Below are 24304 nucleotides of genomic sequence, written 5' to 3'. Positions count from 1 at the left end.
AATGAGTCAGCCTGGGGACCAAGGGAACACGGGTTGGAGGAGACGGATCTGAGACACTTCAGTGCAGGGGCCTGCAGGCTCTTCCCGCCTGGACCTGGCACACAGCTCACAGGGAGGCAGCCCCAAGGGCCATATATGCCCTGTCCTCCCTTTTCCGGCACTGGCTTAGTCTTCAGAGCTCCTACCCCACCGGAAACAAGAACAGCCTTCCTTCGCACAGCTTCCCAGGATGCGCAAACCTCAGAGTCAGCATCCCTCCACACAGAAGCTGCATCTTGATTCGGTGGTGCCGGGCAGAAGGCTTACATCTCTCACCCATTTTGTAGTTGTTCTCCTACGTTCTAAAGTGGATCTTTAATCCCCGCAGGCATCAAGTATCTCAAGACTATTTCTGAGTGAATTACACAGCTACTGACAACGATGACTTGCAATAAAACGGATGGTACGTTTTGAGATGGGAAAAATGCTCACAGGAGAAGACAGAAATCCCAGGTCACCCAGCACGGCGGAATCAGAGTGCTCATGAGAAAGAGGAGGTTCCTGACGGGGAGAAGGGAGGACATGCGCTCATCTTCTCCTGGGAGAACACCAAGATCGCAACTCGCTGCTGAACAACCATTGACAGGAGAATGTGACAACCCACCAAAAAGATACCCCATGACCAGGGACAAAGGAGAAGCCCCAAAAAGACAGGAGGAGGGGCACAATCACGTCTAAAATCAAACTTCCAGAGACTCTAGGAGGGCACACACCAAACCTCTTGCACACCAGGACCCAGGGAAAGGAGCAGTGACCCCACAAGAGACTGACCCAGACCTGCCAGGGTCTGAGGGCCTTCTGCGGAGGCTCGGGTCAGCAGCGGCCTGCCGCAGACCCGGGGCACGAGCAGCAGCGGTCCTGGGAGGCGCGGCACATGGCATTCGTCCTCGTGGAGGAGGTTGCCATTAGCCCCACCCAAGAGCCCTTTGGTGGGTCCTCCACAAACTGGAGAACAATTATATCTGAGAAGTTCTTGCACTGTTGCAGAAGCTCTAGACCCCACAACAGACTTCCCAACCTGCGGATCCAGCAAAGGGCCTGAGAACCCCCCAGGGAATCTGACTTTGAGGGTCAGCAGGATTCGATTACAAAACTTCCACAGGTCTGCAGAAACAGTGAGAAGAGGAAGGACGAGGTCTGGCCCAGCAGCTCTTGGCAGCTCCCTCTTGCTCGGACTTCAACACCCGCCATGCTCTGCAGCCAAGGCGAAAACTGAAAATAACGGAAAAGGCGCTGCCCGGTGCCCTTCACCCTCACACCAGAGGCCTGCGAGGCTCTGGACAGAGCCCTGGCCATTGCACACGAAGGCAGGGCTGCTGGGTGGGAGGCAATTACACACTCCCATCCGGACTGGGGAAAGGATACGTGCTTTCCCCTCTTTCTCTCACATCCTCCGACATCTCCACAGGCCAGCTAAGAGAGAGCAAGGACAGTGGCAAAGCCCAGTGTGTGTCCCCACAAGGGGACCTTTCAGCGCCTGCCCTCAAGCAAGGCCTGAGGATGAAGTCAGCCTCTATTCCATTGGCCAAGAAACAAACTGACTTTGTGACCAGCTAGCCGGCCAACCCTGTGAGGCTTCAGAGATGGAAAAAGGTTGGTTTCACCCACGGGAGCCTCATTCCCTATGCAGAAAGCCCAGCCAAACCATTTTCAAATAAGTACATTCAGGGAACAAGCACAGAAACATTTATAAGAGCCTCTGTGAGGAGTCAGGGTTGCCCCTTCCCTCCTCCCCTGCCTTCCTCCGCCCTCTGCTCTGCACACTGCACACACACCACTGCTGCCCCCGCTTCCCTAAGTAGCCCAGCCTGTTTCTATGGCAACAGCCTCCTACTCAAGAATCTATAATGGCTTCCCATTTGCCATGAGACCATAGCCAAATGCCTCACCTTAGCCCTGAAATTCCTGCAAGTCACTTTACCTGCCCATGTCTCCTCCCTGTCCTTCTACACATATCTCGTCCTTGTTCTTCCCACAGAGCCTAGTCACTAAGAACTCAGTCAGCCTAGGTTCAAATCCCAGCTCCACCACTTGGAGATGGAGACCTTGGGCAAGGTACGTAAGTGACTCCGAGCCTCCGTTTCTTCATCTGTAAAGCAGGGAGAGTGCCAGGACCTATTGCTCAGGTTGAGTACAGTAGTGATGAACTGAAATGATTCAGGTAAAATGCTTAAAATAAAACCTGGCACATGGTATCATGCAACAGATATTAGCAACTGAAACACTCATCACACGAGTCACGGCTTTCATGAAGCCTCCCTAGCAACATCGGTCAGCACCTTCTGTTTCTCACCCCCATTTTTTTTTTTTCTTAAAAAAAAAAAAACAAAAAAAAAAACCCCAAATCTTCTGTTTTTTAAATGTTCTGCAAACAGCCAGAAGCCATAAATACTGGCTGGAGTTGTTGAGGACTGTTCCATGAGGTAGGTTACTTGGATGGCAATCAAATGTTATAAATTACTACTATTAAACTCACATCCTAAAATATGTCCCTTTGTTCCCAAATTAGCTTTACCTCCAGTAACATTTCTGATGGGTTTCTCTCTAAAGAGATTGTGTTTCTGAGATCCAAAGCCTAATCTACAGAGACTGAAAGTTTCTTAAGCATCCCACGGACACACTGGCAGTTTCTCCCAGAGTAACATGCGGGGTCCCTAAGCCCAATGCTTGTTCAGGTAAAAAGAGAACATTAAGTTACCTGGAAAGCTAAAGTAATCAAAGTAAGAGTTACATCTACTCTTTCAAATATTCCTCCTCTCAAACTCCTTGTCACAAACATTCAAGATTAAACCATGGTAAGAGGAAGAGACGAGTGGCAAACGTACCTGAGATATAGCAGGGCCTGGTGCAGTCAAACAAAGCAGCCTTGGCCCTTGGTCTCACCTGAGATATAGCAGGACCTGGTGCAGTCAAACAAAGCAGCCTTGGCCCTTGGTCTCACCTGAGATATAGCAGGACCTGGTGCAGTCAAACAAAGCAGCCTTGGCCCTTGGTCTCACCTGAGATATAGCAGGGCCTGGTGCAGTCAAACAAGGCAGCCTTGGCCCTTGGTCTCCCTGCCACCAAACTTCACAGCACTTCAGGCATCCTCTCATATGGCACAATTTCTACCTGGTTTTAAGCCTCAGGAGACTTTATACCAGTCTTCTGAGTTATAAGCTCCTTTTCTCTCAAGTTTGAAGGCCCCATAGCTCCCAATGCAGGGCTTTACTGAGCAGAGATCCATGTTTAAAGCAATCAGAGGAGAATCTAAATTTCACAAATTTTGACATTAGTTCCAATATATTCCAGACCATACAACCAGTAATAAGAGCCTTACCCTACAGAAAACTTCCAAGGGCCTACCTTAACTAACGGGTAAGACTGTAACAACTACGTCTAAGAAAATGGTTTTTCTGAGGCCCTTGAGTACATTTAAAATAGTCTGCATGTGCAGCCTAAGGTTAGGGGAACAAACACTTCCTTGGGAGTTGCTCCTGGTGGTGCCATCTCCATGGTCCCAGCAGGGCACTGTCTGACCTTGCCCCTTTGGGCAAGGGAAGATGGGTCTGGGCCCCTGGAAGATGCGGTGCTAAGCGCTAAGTCTGTGGGGCAAATGGGGTCTGGCTGGTCAGCCTTTCTTCTTCTCCCCCGTTCCCTCCAAGGAGAGAACACGCCTACAGCAAACGTGCCCCTGCAGAGGAAGTGTTCCCTGGCTCAGGTGGGGTCCCCAGGTGAGTTAAGTCTGACTCGTTTTGGGGTTCAGTAGTGGGAAGCCCACTTCCTTGCAAATATGAGTCATGCTGTCTTATACCAGCTTTTGGGGGATAAAAGTGATGTTTGTATCTACCTGCTGACATTGTAGTATTTTTTGTCAGTTTATTCAGAACCTGAGAAGGGAAGGATGGCGTTATTTATTGGGCTCCCTCAGAATCCCCAACTCAACCCCCCACCATCAGGCCCATTATGAGGAAATTCCAGAAAAAGGTCCTATTATGTGTCTCTCTCAGAATCACATACCAGGGATACCTTCCAGATACTGCCCAGGCAATGACTGGAAGAAAATCCATCCTTCAACCCTGGAAACATCCACCCTACAAGTGACATGTCCAGAAAAGTAAAACCCGCCCTTTAGCCCACTCCTCATTATGTGTGGGATGGTCTAGGCTTTACCACACTGGCCACGTTAAGTGTTTATATAATAGCTGTGACTGGAGACACTGGCAGTCATCCTTAGGACAAGGGAAAAGTACAGAAGTCTACAAGGAAAGACTACACATCTCATCAGGAACAGCCACCAACAAAGCTAAGACAACACACACCATCTTCTCCACCAAAAGCATCAGAAGGCATCTGACCTACCACTAAAGATCAAGATGGGGAAGGGTTTGCCTGCTTAGAGAGAAAATATTGAAGAGGCTTCAGCAAGGCTCAGGGAGAGCAGGTATAACCCCAAACCACCCCAGGTGGCTGGGCCCCATGCTCTACACTGAATGCTTCCCACACCCCCTCATTAACCATCACCGGTGATGGGCAGAGTGGAAGGGGCTGACTCACGTGCTCCCTCATCTCGTTGGCCACGGTGTCGGACATCATGATGCAGCAGATGATGACGACCAGGATGAAGTAGAGCGCATACATGAAGCGGGTACTCCGGGACTGACGGACCTTGGGGCCGCAGCAGTAGGAGCAGCCAGCGTTCCCGCAGCAGCAGGCCAACTAGGAAAGGAACACAGAGCGTCTTCTCAGAGCCTCTCCTTTATAGACCTACTGAGCCCAGGCCTCTGCAGGTGAGCTACCATCCTTCCGAAGCGTCCCACCCATAGGATGTGTGTGAACAAAGCTGTCGCCAGGATTGGTCTAACATTGTCTTTAATAAACATGGTAGGCTTGGGAGATGTCCAGTAGCTAAACAGAAAAGGCACCCTTCCCCCGAAGCACTGTGATCACTCAGACAAAAACAATCAGGGAAGAGCATAAGAAGCCAAAAACTAGAAAAAGAACTAAGTGAAGTGGGAAGGATGGGAAAACCAAGAAGCTGAGCCCAAGAAAGAGACCTGTCAAAGTCCATAGCCAAAGAACGAACTGCGTGGCATGGTGGGGGTTGGGGCGGGGGCTGGAGCAGGGTGTGGATTACCACAAACAGGAAGCACAAAAAACACAGGCACCTTTCAGAGATTCACACAGGAAGGGTGGGCTTGAGGCTAATGAGTCTATTCCCACACATGTATAGTCTCTCCCACTAGCAATATCATTGACCAGAATGGTACATTTTAAAAAAATTTTACCAAGGATGAACTTGCACTGGCATCTCAAAATCACACCAAGTCCCTGGTTTACATAAGGGTCCATTCTCGGTGTCCTGTATGTAACGGGTTTAGATATGTCCAATGATATCGATCCATCATTATAGTATTAGAGTATTTTCACTGCCCTAAAAGGAAACTATTTTTTAGTAAGCACCAGGCAAGAGAACACAGTGTTGTTAAAAGCTCAAAGTATTCAGCCAGCCTGGTTTTGGGATCTGGCTCTGTAACCTATTAGCAATGAGCCCCAAGCAAGTTTCCTTACTTTTTAAGACTCAGACTCCTCATATATTAGAGTAAAGGGTGTTAACAGTACTTAATGTACTGCTGGTCTCTTGGATAACCTAATCAGACATACCTAGTTTTAGGGAGGAATTGCTCTTTAGTAAATAGAGAAGAATACAAAAGAGATTACCATAAACTACAAATAACCACCAAACCTAGGTGTTTTAACACTATATATAAAAACCTAACAATGCAATCTTTTAATCATGATTTAGCAGGAAGTTCAGAGTTTTGCACGGCTTCAAAACAAGCATCAATTAGAAGGCTACACTAGAAACACACTTACAGCAAGAAGAGATCACGGGAGTAAGATGACAACAGGCTGTAATCATCAGGACAGATCTTGGAAACATACACATTTCCCAAATTATTTAATCTACTTAATGACATCACTGTTGTTTAAGCCCTTTGTCATTCTGCACTATTTCATGACTTGAAATTTCCTAATGCACTCTTTGCATCTCACATGCAGTTTTCTAAGTCATTTTCCTCAAGACTCTTCTTGCCTCATAAGGCTGGGCCACTGCTTTGCAAGATCAGCTACTCTACTGGGCTGAGCTAACAGATCACACAGCGGAACCTGAACCCTGCTGCATTTATGGTGTTCTTACAGGCCACCTTCCTTCACAGTTCACTCATCCACAGTCTCTGTCTTTGATTTACTGATCCCTTTCCACTCATATGCCCCAATTTTTCTTTTCTCTCCCTCGCAGCTCCCTGTTTTCTCCTCCCACTGGCCTAGCTGGCTCCTCTCCCAGCCCTGCCTCCCTCCTCTGCCTCTGAAATTCCTTCCCAACTGCCTCATTCACTGGTTGCTAACTCTTTAAGCTCCATGGTCTTAGATAACCAGTTTTACTGTATTTCAAATTCAAATGTGATCAAATATTTATCCTACATGGAAAAAGAAATATTTAGAAGCAGTTGATACATACCATGACAGAACTTACCCACAGCAGAATCAACCTTTACACTTACTATCTCCACAGAGGGAAAAATGAACAGATGCAGATATAATGTGAGCCTAATCGATCATTTAAAGACAAATAGTTACAGAGGAATATGATTATGGAAAATGAAGAGAAAATCATATTGGTTTAATCCTATCATTTTAAAGTCATGTATCATTGTATAGAGCTAATTTTTTAGTTGGAAAATGGAACTATTTCCTGCCATATCAGTAAACCAGTATGTGACAGTCATCAGCAATTACAGTCTCCATGTGAGCCAGGAGCTCTGAGGAAACTCAGGATGTGAAAACACAAGATACTTGCCCCAAATAGCTGAGATCTATATCAAAGGAATAATTTCAATGAGACCCAACTCTTGCATCTCCCCATACATAGCAAAGTGCCAAACTTCTGGGGATAGTAATCTTCTGATATTCAGACTGCCTGCCCTTTGTTGCAAAGTTCCTATATATCCTAGCTTCCCCTCACTTCCTCAGAGCAGGTTCTCAGAACTATCTAAAATGCTGTCTCCCAGGCTACAGTCCTTATTTTGCCCCCAAAGAAAACTTAAATTGCAACTCTCATTTTGTGCATTTTTTTAAAAAAATCAACAAAATTCTCCTTATTTTTCGCTTTCACTCTATATATGGTATTTATGTGTATATACATATGAGTTTCCCTGGTGGCTCAGTGATAAAGAATCCACCTGCAATGCAGGAGATGCGAGTTTGATCCCTGGGTCCCCTAGAGGAGGAAATGGCAATCCACTCCAGTATTCTTGCCTGGGAAATCCTATGGACAGAGCAGCCAGCGGGCTATAGTCCTTTGGGTCACAAAAGAGTCAGATATGACTTAGCAACTAAACCACCACCACATACACACACACATACAGACAGATAGATATAGATGTGTGCACATATATACACACACACCTAATATTAGAATCAAATAGCAGAGCTCTACTAGCCTACAAGTTATTTATCAAAGAAAACTAGGCCAATCACAAACAGTAAAAGTGTACCACGTGCATGCTAAGTCACTTCAGTCACGTCCGACTCTTTGCAACCCCATGGACTGTAGCCTGCCGGGCTCCTCTGTCCGTGAGATTCTCCAGGCAAGAACACTGGAGTTGGTTGCCATGCCCTCCTCCAGGAGATCTTCTCAACCCAGAGAACAAACCCCCATCTCTTATGTCTCATTTTCTTAAGCTATCATTGACATGGAAGTGGAAATTCAAAACAGCATCCATAAAAGTAATGTTATGTTAGCATTAGGGAAAATCTCGCAACCCTGCTGACTTACCCCTTCCTTCTGGAAGAGTATAATTTATAAAATGGGTTTATCTTTTATTCCCTGACATTTACAGCTTTATTACTCTGGGGATTTGTTGTTCAATTGCTCAGTCATGTCTGACTCTTTGTGACCCCATGGACTGCAGCATGCCAGGCTTCCTTGTCTTTCACCTTCTCCCAGAGCTTGCTCAAACTCATGTCCATTGAGTCCGTGATGCTGTCCAACCATCTTGTCCTCTGTTGTCCCCTTCTCCTCCTGCCTTCAATCTTTCCCAGCATCTGGGTCTTTTCAAATGAGTCCATTCTTCGCATCGGGTGGCCAAAGTATTGGAGCTTCAGCATCAGTCCTTCCAATGAATATTCAGAACTGATTTCCTTTAGGATTGCCTGGTTAGATCTCCTTGCAGTCCAAGGGATTCTCAAGAGTCTTCTCCAGCACCATAGTTCAAAAGCATCAATTCTTCGGTGCTCAGCTTTCTTTATAGTCTAACTCTCACACCCATACATGGGTATTGGAAAAACCATAACTTTGACTAGATGGACCTTTGTTGGCAAAGTAATGTCTCTGCTTTTTAATATGCTGTCTAGGTTTGTCATAGCTTTTCTTTCAAAGAGCAAGCGTCTTTTAATTTCATGGCTGCAGTCACCATCTGCAGTGATTTTGAAGCCCAAGAAAATAAAGTTTGTCACTGTTTCCATTGTTTCCCCATCATATTGCCATGAAGTGATGGGACCAGATGCTATGAGCTTCATTTTTTGAATGTTGAATTTTAAGCCAGCTTTTTCACGCTCCTCTTTCACCTTCAAGAGGCTCTTTAGTTCCTCTTCACTTTTTGCCTAAGGGTGGTATCATCTGCATACCTGTGGTTATTGATATTTCTCCCAGCATTCTTGATTCCAGCTTGTGCTTCATCCAGCCTGGCATTTCACATGATGTACTCTGCATATAAGTTAAATAAGCAGGGTGATAATGTACACCCTTGGCGTACTCCTTTCCCAATTGGAACCAGTCTATTGTTCCATGTCCAGTTCTGTTGTTTCTTGACCTGCATACATGGCACTCCCCAAACCTACAACTTCAAAACTGGAGAAATCAATTCCTAGCCAGTCTAACTTCTGGGGCTGTCACCAGCTTGGAGATGAATGTCTGTGTCTTGTTACTCCTGATTCCAAAGGACTTAAACTTTCTACTGAAAAGGTAGAAAAAACAAAGGCAGAATGTGCAACACCCAGAGTGAAACCTAATGTTTGGTGGACTTTAGATGATAATGAAGTGTCCACGTAGATCACTGGTTGTACCGAACGTACCACTATGGCAGGGGGTTTGAATAGTGGGAGAGCTGCGTAATGAATGTACCACTCTGGTGGGGGTGTGATAGTGGGAGAGCTGTGTAAAGAATGTAGCACTCTGGCAGGGGGGCGGGGGGGGCAGGGGTGAATAATGGGAGAGCTGTGTGTGTAATGAAGGTACCACTCTAGCGGGGGGTGTGCATAGTGGGAGAGCTGTGTAATGAATGTACCACTCTGGCAGGGGGAGGGTGAATAATGGGAGAGCTGTGGTGGGGTGAATGTACCACTGTAGTGAGGGGTGTGAACAATGGGAGAGCTATGGTGGGGTGAGGAAGCACGGATTATGTTTGAAGTCTCTGTCTCTTCCTCTCCATTTTGCTGGAACCCTGAACATCTTAAAAATAAAATCTATCAAAAAACAAACAACATATGAACAAAACAGTGCCAATCAATGGCTCGATAAACGGATGCTAAATGAATAACATATGATAAATTCCTAACAGCAACACTCCTCAGAGGAAAGGGCTCACGACCCCGCTGCACAAGGCCAAGGGCACATGGCACATGCTGTGCTCTGCCTCTCTCACGCCCACACTGTATTGCAGAGGGCTCATTACAAAGGCCTTGAATTTGTAGATACTGCACACAATCTTTCCCCACAAGAAATCAGTATACATTCAAGAGGGACCCAAGACAATCCTTTGGGAGGACCCTGTTTACAATTCTTCTAGAAGTTCGTCCTGCAGGTATGATTACACAAGGACACAGACATTTAAGTAGAAGGTTGCTCATTAAAAGCATAAAAACAGTCTTATTCTCCAGCTGCACAGGGACTGAACAAATTAATTATGGACTCTCCACACAGCAGGACATAGTTTGAAAGAAGAAGGCAGCGCTGTGGGCAGAATTGTGTCCTTACACTCATCCCTCCTGTCATATGCTGAAGTCCTAATTCCCTGTATCTCTGCACGTGACTATTTGGACAGAGGGCCCTGAAAGAGGTAGTTAAGATTAAACAAGGTCATCGGGTGGGCCCTAATCCAGTATGACTGGGGTCCTTATAAGAAGAAGAGATCAGGACACGGACACACTCAGAAGGAAGACCATGTGAAGCCACAGGAGGTAGTCAGCCACCTATGAGTCAAGGAGAGAAGCCTCTCGTGATCCTGGACTTCTAGCCCCCAGATCTGTGAACAATTAAATGTCGGTTGTTTATTTATACCACCCGGTCTGTGGTACCTGGTTATGACAGTAAACTAACACAGTCGGTAGAGCCGGATACTTTATAGTTATGCATATCTAAAAGTGGGGTGTGTGGATACAAAGACCACTAACATCAATCAGCTGGAGGGTGGGCCTAGGAGGCTGGGCCTCCATGTAGGGAGGGAAATAAGACAGCTATGCCTCACAGTTCTGCTCTCCTGTTTGGGTTTTTAACCATGTGTGTGCATCACCCTTGTGATTAAGAAAAAAGAAAATAGACTATTTAAGAAAAGTAACTGTTTTGAGATATTGATACAGAAGTATTTGCAATGTGGCATTGACTTGTGTGATTTCTTTCTTTCTGAAGAACTCCCCCTCCTTCAAATACACTGAAAAAGGAAAAATTTCAAAGAGCTGTTCACATCGTATATCTAACTTTCTTCGAAATAACCACAGCATGAAGAGTAAAGGCTTTTCTAAGTAGAAGGTGCTATTTTCAAAGAGGATGGTGGGCAGAGTCCACAAGAAAGGATCAGCCAGCCTCTTGCTGCTGCCTGGAGCTGGGCCTTCCCTTTAGTGTGAGTTTTCCTCTCTTATCTAAGGAGAATACACACACACACACACACACACACACTCCCCACAATAATAAATACCAGTCTCTCTTTCTGTCCTCCCCACTGGCCTTGGGCTTGTCAACCACAAATTGCCACTTGTCCTGGGTGCTTGCTTGCCATCCACCTCTGCAAGGATTAAGTCATGTGCTGCTGTAGCGGCTGACCTCAACACCCACTGAAGGAGTTCAGGGTGGAGAGCAGAAGTGCGGCATCTTTGAGCCAGGAAAACTGGCAGGACAGGTCTTCAGATAGTTACATATTCTCAGGAGCTGATTTTATGAGCCCAATTCTTATATGTCCTCATGTCTACAGAAGCACTAAAATCCTTCATGGTGATGACTCTTTCTTGTGACTAACAGAAGCTCCCCAAGACTAGTAGAAACCTCCTAAAAATAAACGTGCTTGATTGGACGTACTCCCCCTTTACCAAAATCACATACATCCTGTCCTTCTCCCCTACCTCTTTCGCACAGTTTCTCAGAGCTATCTGAGGTGCTCTCTCCCGGGCTGCAGTCCTCATTTTGCCCCAACTAGTACTTGACTCACAACTCTCACGTTGCGCAATTTTTTTTTTTTTTTTTAAGTCAACAGGTTGAGAGTTCTTCTAAGGACTGATGCCAGGCACATGAGGAAATGATCACAGAAGTGAAACATGAGTTAGGACTGGTAGTAACTTCCAGGCTCTTCTTTTGTTAAATTAAAAAGCACAATTTCTATATTATCTAGAATTCCCTGCTGACACCACCACCAGTTGGAAATAGCAAGAAATCAGGAAGAAAGCCAAAGAGATGTCAGAGAATCATAAAATCCATGTAAATAAATACACATGTATTTTGTAAGAGTTCCCCTCTCCCTCCCTCAGGTCTGGTCTTCACAATTCCAACAGGCTTGCGTAAGCCCACTGGTGGAAGAGTACAGGTCTGAGAACCAGAAGGCCTGGACTCTAACTCTGTACAGCTCTGGGACTTGGTTTTCCTCATCTGCACACTGAAAGAGCCTAGCAGAGGATAGGTAAAGAGGTTTCATCTCGTGCTCAACTCATTGGCAATGGCAGTCCTGAGGTGGGTTCTAAGGCTGAATGTCTCACTCCACAGGGGACATGCAAGCACCAATGAGCGCCAGGTGACAGAGGCACGGAAGCATCCCTGCTAGAGTCTGGTCATCCCTGCAAGAGGTGACCTGACCTCTCCCATCCATAAACTCTCAGATGTTGAAAATGACCTGCAAGAGGCAAGCACACTGGGTTAATAAGCCCAAAGCACGAAGGCAGAAAGATCAATCAGAAAGAGAAGAATTGAAAAGTGGAGCAGTCAAAGGCTCCTCGCGTAGCCGTGGGTTCTATGAGCATCCCTGCAGCACTGCTTTCCAAACTACGTCTGCAACGTTCAGCTCCCGAGGCAGTGCCAAAACATGCTCATCATCATGGCTCAGGCATCCCATTACCTCGGGTTCCCTTCCTTCCACTTAGGAAGGCAAACAAGTTGAGGAGGACACTTTTGTTACAAGAATCACTCCAAACTCAGGACACATTTTTAGTTCCAGTGCTTTAGTTTGGGGAAAACATCTCTTTTGGCATACCTCACAGCTTGCCAGATATCTTAGTTCTCCAATCAGGGATCGAACCCATGCCCCCCTGCAGTGGAAGCCCAGGGATTCCCAGCATTTATTCAGACTTATTCCACAAGAGCTCTGGACAGCCTGGTTGGCTTTAATGCGCCTAAACTGAGTTCAAACTTCAAAAGGAAAGAATGCTTCAAATCTGACATGGACCTTCATTCCATCCTTTTCCTGACTTGGAAATGCAGGAGCCCAGCAGAACTGAGGAAAAGACTTCACAGAGATTTTTGTTAACTACAATAATTATAATATTGTCCCTTAATAAATAGTGAGGGGATAGAGCAGCAGCAGCAAGTTCCTAAAAAACTGAAGATGTTGAAGCTGTTGGAAGCAGAACCCAGGTGTTCCTGTGCAAGCCGGGGGCATGTAACACCAAGAAAATAGAAGAAAAATACTCAAGACGTAAAAGTAGGCTCAGAATATTTTATAAAGGTAAATTGTGCTCTCTTTTAATTTGATCTCCACATCTTTTGGCAACACACAATATCCTACTCATGCCCTGTCACAGCCCGCTTGCCTTCCTCCTCCTTTGAGGTTTCAGGACTTTCTGTGAATCACCAGCAGTCAGCATTGGTAAGGAAGAACTGATTCTACTTTGACAGCAGTATTTATTTAAATCTGAGTCTCCACAACCAGCCGTCTGCAGCTCATTCTCCACACTCTATGCTCAGAAACATCTTCCCATTGAGCTCACACAGACCTTTTCCTTCACTACAACCAGGGGGCAGAGGGAGTGGTAAACGGCAACTCTTGCCAACACGGTGCTACGTGCTGCCTGTTCCCGGTAGCTTTGCATGGGAATGATGTGCCTTGAAAGCTAGAGTAAGAACACTCAACTACTCTGCTCAATAAGGAAGTATCTTACTGCATAAGAAATACAGGTGGCAAGTAGTTGCTAATTCACACAATGATCATGTTTTAGAAAACGCAACATATACTATGTATATGTTAATAAGTTGGTTTGCTTAGGGCTTATTGGATTTCTCCCATTCAAAAGAATATAGGGCAGGACCTGCCTGGTGGTACAGTGATGAAGAATCGACCTGTCAATGCAGGGGATACAGGTTCAACCCCTGGTCTGGGAAGTTCCCACACGCCTCTGGGAAACTAAGCCCATGCACCACAACGACTGAGCCCTTGTGCTGTAACTACCGAAGCCTGTGTGCCCAGAGCCAGGAGAAGCCACCACAGTGAGAAGCTTGCGCACCCCCACTAGAAAGCGGCCACCACTCACTGCAACTCAAGACAGTTGCAGCACAGTAATGAAAAAGAATCAGTGCAGCCACAGATACATACATAAATAGGAACAGAATGTAGGGCAACCTAGTAAAGCTTATTTAATCCATAATAATATTAGCTAACCAGAGCTAACACTGTGCCCTTTGTAAGGTACAACAGCTTTTATCACTAGCTGTTATAGCGCCCCCACTTACGGAACTGGCAAGTGGCAGAGTCAGGATTTGAATCTGTAGGCTCTTTGCAAACCTGCTCCCCTCATGGCTGGTATACAAAGAGGATGCACCACAGACCACACGGGCCTGAAACCTTGGTTTCCTACAGAAGGGAAACTGGCTGTGTGGGGAGGAAGTGGAAAGTCAGGAAGCTGTTCCACTCTCCTGTCCTCGGGGGTACAGAAAGCAAATTCAACAAATTCATTCAACAAATATCTGAAGAAGCCGTCTCCCTTTGCGTGCCCCTCCTCTCTCCAGATAACCTCTGGCTTCAGTGGACCTGGAGGACCTCTGTTAGAGACCTGCCCAAGCAGCTCAGCCCCTCCCATCACCAAGCTCCCCACCTCACCACCAAGTCCAATCCCATTTTTAAAGCCCTACCCTTAATCCCGTGGAAATAACCAAGTGATTCATTCACTCAACTAATGGTTACTATATCAATACTACATACCTCCTGTGCAATGTTAATTCCTGGAAATGCAGCAACAGGCCCCATGGAACCATCCTCTAAACCCTCTGCTTTAGCTCCTCTCTGAAGTACCTAGATAACACCATCTAATGGACATTCCTGAGTTGTCTTACAGATGTGAAAACCCCCACCAAGTGGAAGACACTAACTACTGGATGACCATGAGCACCTAGCCCCTAGACCTACTACTGCCTAAAGCTTGATAATGTTAACCCCTACGACATCACCCTGTCACCTCACCATCAGCCATTCAGAGAACTGTGCACAAGCTGAGTACCTTAAAAACGCTTTGCTGGAACTCTTCAGGGAGTTTGGGCACAAACCACCCGCCTCCTTGAATGGCCCTGCAATGAACCTTTCTCTGCTCCAAACTCTGATGTTTTGGTTTGTCTGGCTTCACTATGCGCTGGGCACATGAACTTACACTAACATAACATTTTGTTTAAAAGTAAAGAAACCTGGATGTTCCTTTCTGTACTGGAAGGAGTATTGATCACTGAAATTATGGTACATTCATCTTATTGAATCCAAAGCACCCACTGATTATACAGAAAAAATTGCCATCATGGAAAGGGGTGTGTGTGTGTGTGTGTGTGTGCTCGCGCGCGTGTACATGGTTGCTTAGTCATGTCCAACTCTTTGTGACCCTGTGGACTGCAGCCCGCCAAGCTCTTTTCATCCCAGGCAAGAATACTGGAGTTGGTTGACATTTCCTACACCAGGGGATCTTCCCAACCCAGGGATCGAACCCATGTTTCTTGCATCTTCTGCACTGGCAGGCGGATTCTTTGCCACTGAGCCACCTGGGAACCCATGGAAAGATATCCACACTGCATTAACTGAAAATAGTTAATAACACAAAAACACAGAGTATGATAGCATTTGGAGTAAAATTATAACAAGACATAGATCCGCCATAACAACAAAAAACAATTTAGAAGGATACATCAGTGCATCAACAGTAGTTAACAGAGTTGCAGGATGATGAGTGACTATGCTTTTCCGTATTTTCTGAACTTTTTGCAAGAAGCACATATCTTTTTCTTTTTTTAAATACATTTTAAAGGCACATATCTTATAATTAGAAAAACACTTCAAGTTTCTATTTTGGAAGAAAACAAAATGACATTGCTGTTCTACCTTATGGGTGGTAAACACTCAAATATTTGCTAAATGAATCAGCCAGCGAATAAATGAGATCTACTTCAGCTATGTAATTGCTAGAAAACAGATAGAGTTAACTATTACTGTAACTGAGTCATAAAAGTAGAAAATTCCTACTGTGCTGTATCTTTAAATATGATTAAGATGGTAAATTTTTTTACCTCAACTTAAAACTTCTTTAACCCTTGTAACATTTTTTAGTTCAATTGCTATAAATAAACCTCTACTTGGTAGACTATGAAGCAAATAAAAATGAAATGGGAAAAATTAATGGCTACTAAGGATTCAAGGAGTTGAATTAGAAACTGTGTATTTGCCTGAACCTGAAATTGGCTCTTGTGCTTCCCTTCATTTCAGATTCTTAAGTTTTTCTCTTTTGAGCTCAGAGAATTCCTTAAACCTCCAAGGGTTTCACAGTCTCTTCCATAACTGTAGGGACAGGACTCTGTAGGCGCATCAGAAAGGAATTTGGGACAGGGCTTTCTGACACAGGTTTCAACATTCTAGAATGTGCTGGTTTCAACAGCATCCCATGAAAACTGTCAAGGGTCAGCGTCCTTCCTTCAAGAGCACTGAGCACCCACAGCCACTAGGACCCAAACTGAATCAGCCAAAGACAGGCCATCAGCCATCACCTGCCAAGCGAGCACTGGCTTTCAGGTTACAATGAATCTGGACAAAACCGTCCCCGTTGCTGGGAGTCTCTTTCTCACAAGGTTAATGTTACTTTCAGCACCAAAGGAATGCCGATCAAGTTCTCTGCTCTCAGACAGCAGTCGGATTCTTTGAGTCATTCCCTGACACCACTCTCTGCTTATGTATCTTCTAAAAAAACACCACACTTGATATATTTTAGTAGGTTGGTGGAGAGAATCTATAAAGTTTAAGTTAAAAGGTAAACTCTGCTTCTTTCTGGCAGTTCAATAGAAAACAAACTCTCCTGGGAGACAGATCATCTAGAGAAGAGTTTGTCAAACTCAGCACCATTGTGGGCCACATAATTCTTCGTGGGGGTGGGGAGGGGCGTCCTGTGAGCTATGGGATGTTTAGCAGCAGCATCCTTGGCCTTTATGTACTACGTGCCAGGAGCAACCACCCCACCCCCTAACACACACAAGTGGAGATAATCAGAAATGCCTCAGACAACTGCCCTTCCCCTTCCCAATGGGGCCAGGCTGTCTGGGTTCACACACAATCTCCATTGCAGCCTGGTTATGGGCTCTTGGGCCAATTCTTTACCTCTCCACGTTTCAATTACCTCATTGTTCAATGGGTATAAAAGTACCTCCTTCACAGGGTTATTTTGAGGATTAAATGAATCAGTTCAAGGGAAAGTTCTTAGCACAGAGCCTGGCACAGGGTAACACCCTCTTCCCAAGAAAGCCACCTGTACTTATCACCTACATCACTATAGTCACGTCCTTCCTCCTCAGAGACACCCCTTCTCCTCAGTCCATCAGGGAGACGTGGAAAAAGGTACACATGGGAGGGGGATGCGAGCAAATCATGACACCTCATTCATAATAATATTTTCATTTTCTGCTCTAGTGTGGATGGTAACTCCACCTGTTGAAGGAAAATATTTTATAAATAAAAACTCCTGAGATCTGAGCCCAGGAAAGCATCCCACCAACTTGGGAAAAAGTGGTCTCCTGTGCATGGAGGCACTTCCCCCAAGCCCTCTTCATTGCCATTAAGGAACAAAGGAGGCGATCAGAACATTCGTTTTCACCCACTGAAGCCACAAATACCTGCAGCAGAACAGGACTGAGAAAGACAAGTTAAACAAGTTCTAGGGGAAAAATGGTATAAGAAAACAAAACCTTGAAATTCAAAATGGAAATGTGTAGGCTGATGGGAAGGAAAGTGCTGATTAGGTTTAAACCATTTTTAAAAGTCAGTTTTAAGTCTTCTCATCAAAAGGAGAGGTGGGGGGGGGGAATCCTGCTTGTTCTACTTCATAACAGCTTATCAACAAGCAGTTAATGAACCACAAAACCCAAAATTTCCCTGATTGATTGTGTCATGGAGATTATGCTGCAGTGAAGAATCTGCCAAGTCCTTTCTAAGAAGTACTTTTCTCCAGCCCAACCCCAGACCCTGCCAAGTGCAATGATGGAGGCCACAGAGCCAAATATGCTCTGGGAAGGAGAACAGAAATGACCTCGTTTCAACAATTCCAGTGGCCATGACCTCAGAGCTGAAGTGGGCCAGCAGTTTCAAGGCGTTAGCCATGCACTCCTTTCTCACCAAATGAAATCACATGTGCAACTCCAATGCACAAAACATATGAATGCACAACACTACAAATGTTCTTACATATTGATACAACACATATTTACCAAGTGCTTCTTAGTGACCAGACTGCGACGGCGCAGGAACAGTGGAGAGGAGCTACCCCGTGTCGGAGGTCAGGGGCAGCGGCCGGGAGGAGCTACCCCATGCCCCCAAGCCTGAGGCCAGGGGCGGCGGCCAAGAGGAGCAACCCACGCCGGAGGCCAGGGCCGGTGGCCAGGAGGACCAACCCCACGTCCAAGGAGCCATGGCTGCGCGGGCGCAGCAGGGCCTAGAGGAGCTATCCCACGTTGAAGGTCAGGAAGGGTGGTGTTGAGGACATACCCCTCGTCCAAGGTAAGGAGCAATGGCTGCACTTTGCTGGAGCAGCCGTGAAGAGATACCCCACGCCCAAGGTAAGAGAAACCCAAGTAAGACGGTAGGTGTTGCAAGAGTGCGGCATCAGAGGGCAGACACACTGAAACCATACTTGCAGAAAACTAGTCAATCTAATCACACTAGGACCACAGCCTTGTCTAACTCAATGAAACTAATCCATGCCCCTGGGGCAACCCAAGATGGGCGGGTCATGGTGGAGAGATCTGACAGAATGTGGTCCACTGGAGAAGGGAATGGCATACCACTTCAGTATTCTTGCCTTGAGAACCCCATGAACAGTATGAAAAGGCAAAATGATAGGATACGGAAAGAGAAACTCCCCAGGTCAGTAGGTGCCCAATATGCTACTGGAGATCAGTGGAGAAATAACTCCAGAAAGAATGAAGGGATGGAGCCAAAGCAAAAAGAATACCCAGCTGTGGATGTGACTGGTGATAGAAGCAAGGTCTGATGCTATAAAGAGCAATACTGCATAGGAACCTGGAATGTCAGGTCCATGAATCAAGGCAAATTGGAAGAGGTCAACCAAGAGATGGCAAGAGTGAATGTCGACATTCTAGGAATCAGCGAACTGAAATGGACTGGAATGGGTGAATTTAACTCAGATGACCATTATATCTACTACTGCGGGCAGGAATCCCTCAGAAGAAATGGAGTAGCCATCATGGTCAACAAAAGAGTCCGAAATGCAGTACTTGGATGCAATCTCAAAAACGACAGAATGATCTCTGTTCGTTTCCAAGGCAAACCATTCAATATCACAGTAATCCAAGTCTATGCCCCAACCAGTAACGCTGAAGAAGCTGAAGTTGAACGGTTCTATGAAGACCTACAAGACCTTTTAGAACTAACACCCAAAAAAGATGTCCTTTTCATTATAGGGGACTGGAATGCAAAAGTAGGAAGTCAAGAAACACCTGGAGTAACAGGCAAATTTGGCCTTGGAATACGGAATTAAGCAGGGCAAAGACTAATAGAGTTTTGCCAAGAAAATGCACTGGTCATAACAAACACCCTCTTCCAACAACACAAGAGAAGACTCTATACATGGACATCACCAGATGGTCAACACCGAAATCAGATTGATTATATTCTTTGCAGCCAAAGATGGAGAAGCTCTATACAGTCAGCAAAAACAAGACCAGGAGCTGACTGTGGCTCAGACCGTGAACTCCTTATTGCCAAATTCAGACTGAAATTGAAGAAAGTAGGGAAAACCACTAGACCATTCAGGTATGACCTAAATCAAATCCCTTATGATTATACAGTGGAAGTGAGAAATAGATTTAAGGGCCTAGATCTGATAGATAGAGTGCCTGATGAACTATGGAATGAGGTTTGTGACATTGTACAGGAGACAGGGATCAAGACCATCCCCATGGAAAAGAAATGCAAAAAAGCAAAATGGCTGTCTGGGGAGGCCTTACAAATAGCTGTGAAGAGAAGAGAAGCGAAAAGCAAAGGAGAAAAGGAAAGATATAAACATCTGAATGCAGATTCCAAAGAATAGCAAGAAGAGATAAGAAAGCCTTCATCAGCAATCAATGCAAAGAAATAGAGGAAAACAACAGAATGGGAAAGACTAGAGATCTCTTCAAGAAAATCAGAGATACCAAAGGAATATTTCATGCAAAGATGGGCTCGATAAAGGACAGAAATGGTATGGACCTAAAAGAAGCAGAAGATATTAAGAAGAGATGGCAAGAATACACAGAAGAACTGAACAAAAAAAACATCTTCAGGACCCAGATAATCACCATGGTGTGATCACTGACCTAGAGCCAGACATCCTGGAATGTGAAGTCAAGTGGGCCTTAGGAAGCATCACTACGAACAAAGCTAGTGGAGGTGATGGAATTCCAGTGGAGCTATTCTAAATCCTGAAAGATGATGCTGTGAAAGTGCTGCACTCAATATGCCAGCAAATTTGGAAAACTCAGCAGTGACCACAGGACTGGAAAAGGTCAGTTTTCATTCCAATCCCAAAGAAAGACAATGCCAAAGAATGCTCAAACTACCGCACAATTGCACTCATCTCACACGCTAGTAAAGTACTGCTCAAAATTCTCCAAGCCAGGCTTCAGAAATATGTGAACCGTGAACTTTCTGATGTTCAAGCTGGTTTTAGAAAAGGCAGAGAAACCAGAGATCAAATTGCCAACATCCGCTGGATCATGGAAAAAGCAAGAGAGTTCCAGAAAAGCATCTATTTCTGCTTTATTGACTATACCAAAGCCTTTGACTGTGTGGATCACAATAAACTGTGGAAAATTCTGAAAGAGATGGGAATACCAGACCACCTGATCTGCCTCTTGAGAAATTTGTATGCAGGTCAGGAAGCAACAGTTAAAACTGGACATGGAAAAACAGACTGGTTCCAAATAGGAAAAGGAGTATGTCAAGGCTGTATATTGTCACCCTGTTTATTTAACTTCTATGCAGAGTACATCATGAGAAACGCTGGGCTGGAAGAAACACAAGCTGGAATCAAGATTGCCGGGAGAAATATCAATAACCTCAGATATGCAGATGACACCACCCTTATGGCTGAGAGTGAAGAGGAACTCAAAAGCCTCTTGATGAAAGTGAAAGTGGAGACTGAAAAAGTTGGCTTAAAGCTCAACATTCAGAAAACGAAGATCATGGCATCCGGTCCCATCACTTCATGGGAAATAGATGGGGAAACAGTGGAAACAGCGTCAGACTTTATTTTTCTGGGCTCCAAAATCACTGCACATGGTGACTGCAGCCATGAAATTAAAAGACGCTTACTCTTTGGAAGGAAAGTATGACCAACCTAGATAGCACATTGAAAAGCAGAGACATTGTCTAGTCAAGGCTATGGTTTTTCCTGTGGTCATGTATGGATGTGAGAGTTGGACTGTGAAGAAAGCTGAGCACCGAAGAATTGATGCTCTTGAACTGTGGTGTTGGAGAAGACTCTTGAGAGTCCCTTGGACTGCAAGGAGATCCAACCAGTCCATTCTGAAGGAGATCAGCCCTGGGATTTCTTTGGAAGGAATGATGCTAAAGCTGAAACTCCAGTACTTTGGCCACCTCATGCGAAGAGTTGACTCATTGGAAAAGACTCTGATGCTGGGAGGGACTGGGGGCAGGAGGAGAAGGGGACGACAGAGGGTGAGATGGCTGGATGGCATCACTGACTCGATGGATGTGAGTCTGGGTGAACTCCGGGAGTTGGTGATGGACAGGGAGGCCTGGCGTGCTGCGATTCATGGGGTCGCAAAGAGTCGGACACGACTGAGCGACTGATCTGATCTGATCTTAGTGACCAGGCACCATTCTAGGAGCTAGTAATACAGTCCCTGCCCTCGTGAAGCTCTAGGGGATGTATATCAAACTTAGCAACCCCAAAATTCTACTCAAACTGGGACATGTCACAGCACCTGGGTTGAAAGCCTCTGATCCAGTCCAGTCCCCTTATTTTCCTGATAGGAAATCTAAGGACAAATCTAATGAAGGGCATCAGTGGACCAGCAAAAAACACATCGGTTGCGACAACTCAGCAGTCTGGAAGCAGGATGAGCTAATAACTCAGGCGTGGGTCCCACAATTCTGAATCCATAGTGCAAACAATTTGTAGACATGCAAACCTACTAAAACATGGCACCTTGAGTAAACGACGGTCTGTCGACTCTTAACAGGAAGGCAGTAAGTGTCTAACACAATGTGAAAGGTTTCCATCACAGCATAGTTAAAGTGATGGCATTTTATGGCTTGCTGTTGCTAAGTCACGTCAGTTGTGTCCGACTCTGTGTGACCGCATAGACGGCAGCCCACAAGGCTCCCCTGTCCCTGGGATTCTCCAGGCAAGAACACTGGAGTGGGTATTTTATGGCTTATGATGAGTCAACCCCGGGGTGGCCACAAAGCTGAAGCTCTTGAAGCCGCAGGCTATGGCTGCCAAGCGCCCAGGCCCCCTGATGTGCCCACTTCTCACTTCTGAAAAGCAAGCAAGTCCCTCCCCGCATCCCCCACACAACCCACATGCCTAGCCAACTGCTGGCCACTGTCCCTCCCCAAAACTCCTCCACCCGTGGCCGTGACGAGCTGGCTGTCTCTGAAGATGAGACTAGCTGCAGTCACTCTACGCAGGAACAAATGTGCACGTGCCTCCCGTCCTAGATTTTCCAGCAGGCAGGATTTCACATCATTCTGTTCTTCAGGAGTCCCAAAGGCCTGAGAAAAGGTGACATTTCAAACCTGTTTTCACCATAACTGAATAAAAAATTTGAAAACAGAAATGTCAGAAAATGGCCTCTGGTTTGGAAAACCCAGAGCTGCAAGCAGATGGCCCTCAGAGGCAGGGAGGGAAGAGACAGAGGCCCAGGGGAGCTGCTGGTTCTCACAGGGACCCTCCTACAGGGCCGGCCTCAGTCGTCTCTCTGTGGGAGCCCTGGAGGCCACATGAAAGGGCCTGGGGCACAGCCTTTCCTCAGAGCTGAAGTAACAGCTGCACTGTTTTCCTACAGCTGAGAAAACACTTTCTCACACTTAATTTCTCCATTCCTCAGTCCCTCAAAGCTTCAGAAAGCCTTCTTTTCAGCTCTCCTCTCCTTGAAGTTTCTCTCTCCCTCCCATTCTAGCTTGAAGGGGAAGGAACGCATATGCGTGTGCCCGCCCCCCAGGCACATGTCCACAGTTAACCGTCTGCTTCATCTGAAGAGCTGCCCAGACACCCAGTGCGTTTTATTAGCAGCCCCCCTACCCTCTCTGAACCAGAGCCTCAGGAGAAGGTGACAGGGTTTGTCAGGATGCTTTTGTTCAGGGACAGGAGGTCTCGATGGCATCGGATAGCACAGAACTCTCCGACACGTGCAACTCCCCCCCCACTGTCCCCAACGGGGACGAAACTTCCTGTTACTGTTCTTAAAATACATCTGCAAAAGGAACCAAGGCCACACATAAGGGAGCTCATGAATCATGTTCTTCTATCAAAATATCACAGAAATGAAAATATTCTCATACAGGCCCTCCTCCCCAACCCCAACCTTCAACCTTCATGTTTTTCACCCATCAGAGCACTGACTGCCAGCAAGGAAGACAGAGGGGAATCTAAGGGAGGTTCTCCCGGGGGCATTTTTTAATAAAAGAAGTCACTCGTGTTGGGGGTGGTGTTCCCTCTGCTGCTTAAAACCACAAAGATAGAGCCCCTCTATCAGGCCTAGACTGTGAAGAACAGTACCTCAGCATCAAAATCAAACACAGAGACCACAGAGCTAGGCAGACGCACACACTCAATGAACTACTATCGGGCTGCAAAGTAAACAGGCCCAAGGGGTGGGCAGTTCAGGAAATAGGCCTTAATTACTGTTATTTGTTCAGTCAAACCTAGCATTTCTCAAGCCAACTGGGTGGAGTGGATGGAGGGTGGATGGAATAGAGGGCCCCAGGGAAGAGTCTGGATCTGTCTGGCCCCTCCTTCCTTCCCCCAGGAAAATCCAAGGCCTGGTTCAAAGGGCCCAAGTTTGGGAGTTGGCAGGCTGGGGCCATGGTAGGTCTGAGGGATGGAGTCTCTGAAGCGGGGAGCCCCCACCCTCTATGGAAAGAGAGGAATCAGCCAGCACGAGGCCTGAGCAGGAAGCTGGGAGGATGGGGGCGGCAATGAAGTCAAAGCCCTTAGCTTACCTCCTTGGACCTTGACTTGGTGGTGGAGGCGGGAGGGGGAGGACTAGGACGCTAAAAGCTGCTGGAGTGAGGAGAAAAGCAGGTCTGGTGGGGATGTGGTGTGAGAAGAGGACCACGGACAAGAGCCTGGACCAGGGGATAGTCAAAGGAAGTGCAGGAAGGCCCCGAGCAGAACATGACTGGCAAATTCGTAAGTACCTGAGCTCCGTGGTGCCTCGTGCGGGGCAGCAGCGTGGGGATCACTGGAAGAATGTCAGTTCTCAGAATTAGAACCTGCATTTAATAAGCTCCCCAGGTGACCTGTGGCTCCTTCAAAGTTGTGCCCA

The 24304-nt window shown here is 46.2% G+C and overlaps 1 protein-coding gene across 5 annotated transcripts in view; it reads right to left on the bottom strand.

Annotated features, from left to right (window-relative positions):
* Positions 1-24304, bottom strand: part of SERINC5 (serine incorporator 5) — a 119158-nt gene that overhangs the window by 60518 nt on the left and 34336 nt on the right. For 4 of the 5 annotated variants that reach the window (XM_044925441.2, XM_044925439.2, XM_006053984.4 and 1 more), the window contains exon 2: positions 4576-4737. The exons of the other annotated variant lie outside the window; for it this stretch is intronic. In XM_044925441.2, the coding sequence (XP_044781376.1) occupies positions 4576-4737 (162 nt within the window). The remainder of the gene's footprint in view (positions 1-4575; positions 4738-24304) is intronic. 5 annotated transcript variants of the gene reach the window in all.

This window comes from Bubalus bubalis, chromosome 11 (genome assembly GCF_019923935.1).
Source record: "Bubalus bubalis isolate 160015118507 breed Murrah chromosome 11, NDDB_SH_1, whole genome shotgun sequence".
NCBI classification, from domain to species: domain Eukaryota; kingdom Metazoa; phylum Chordata; class Mammalia; order Artiodactyla; family Bovidae; genus Bubalus; species Bubalus bubalis.
The sequence above is the reverse complement of the archived record's forward strand: the minus strand, read 5'-3'. Positions and strand labels throughout refer to the sequence as shown.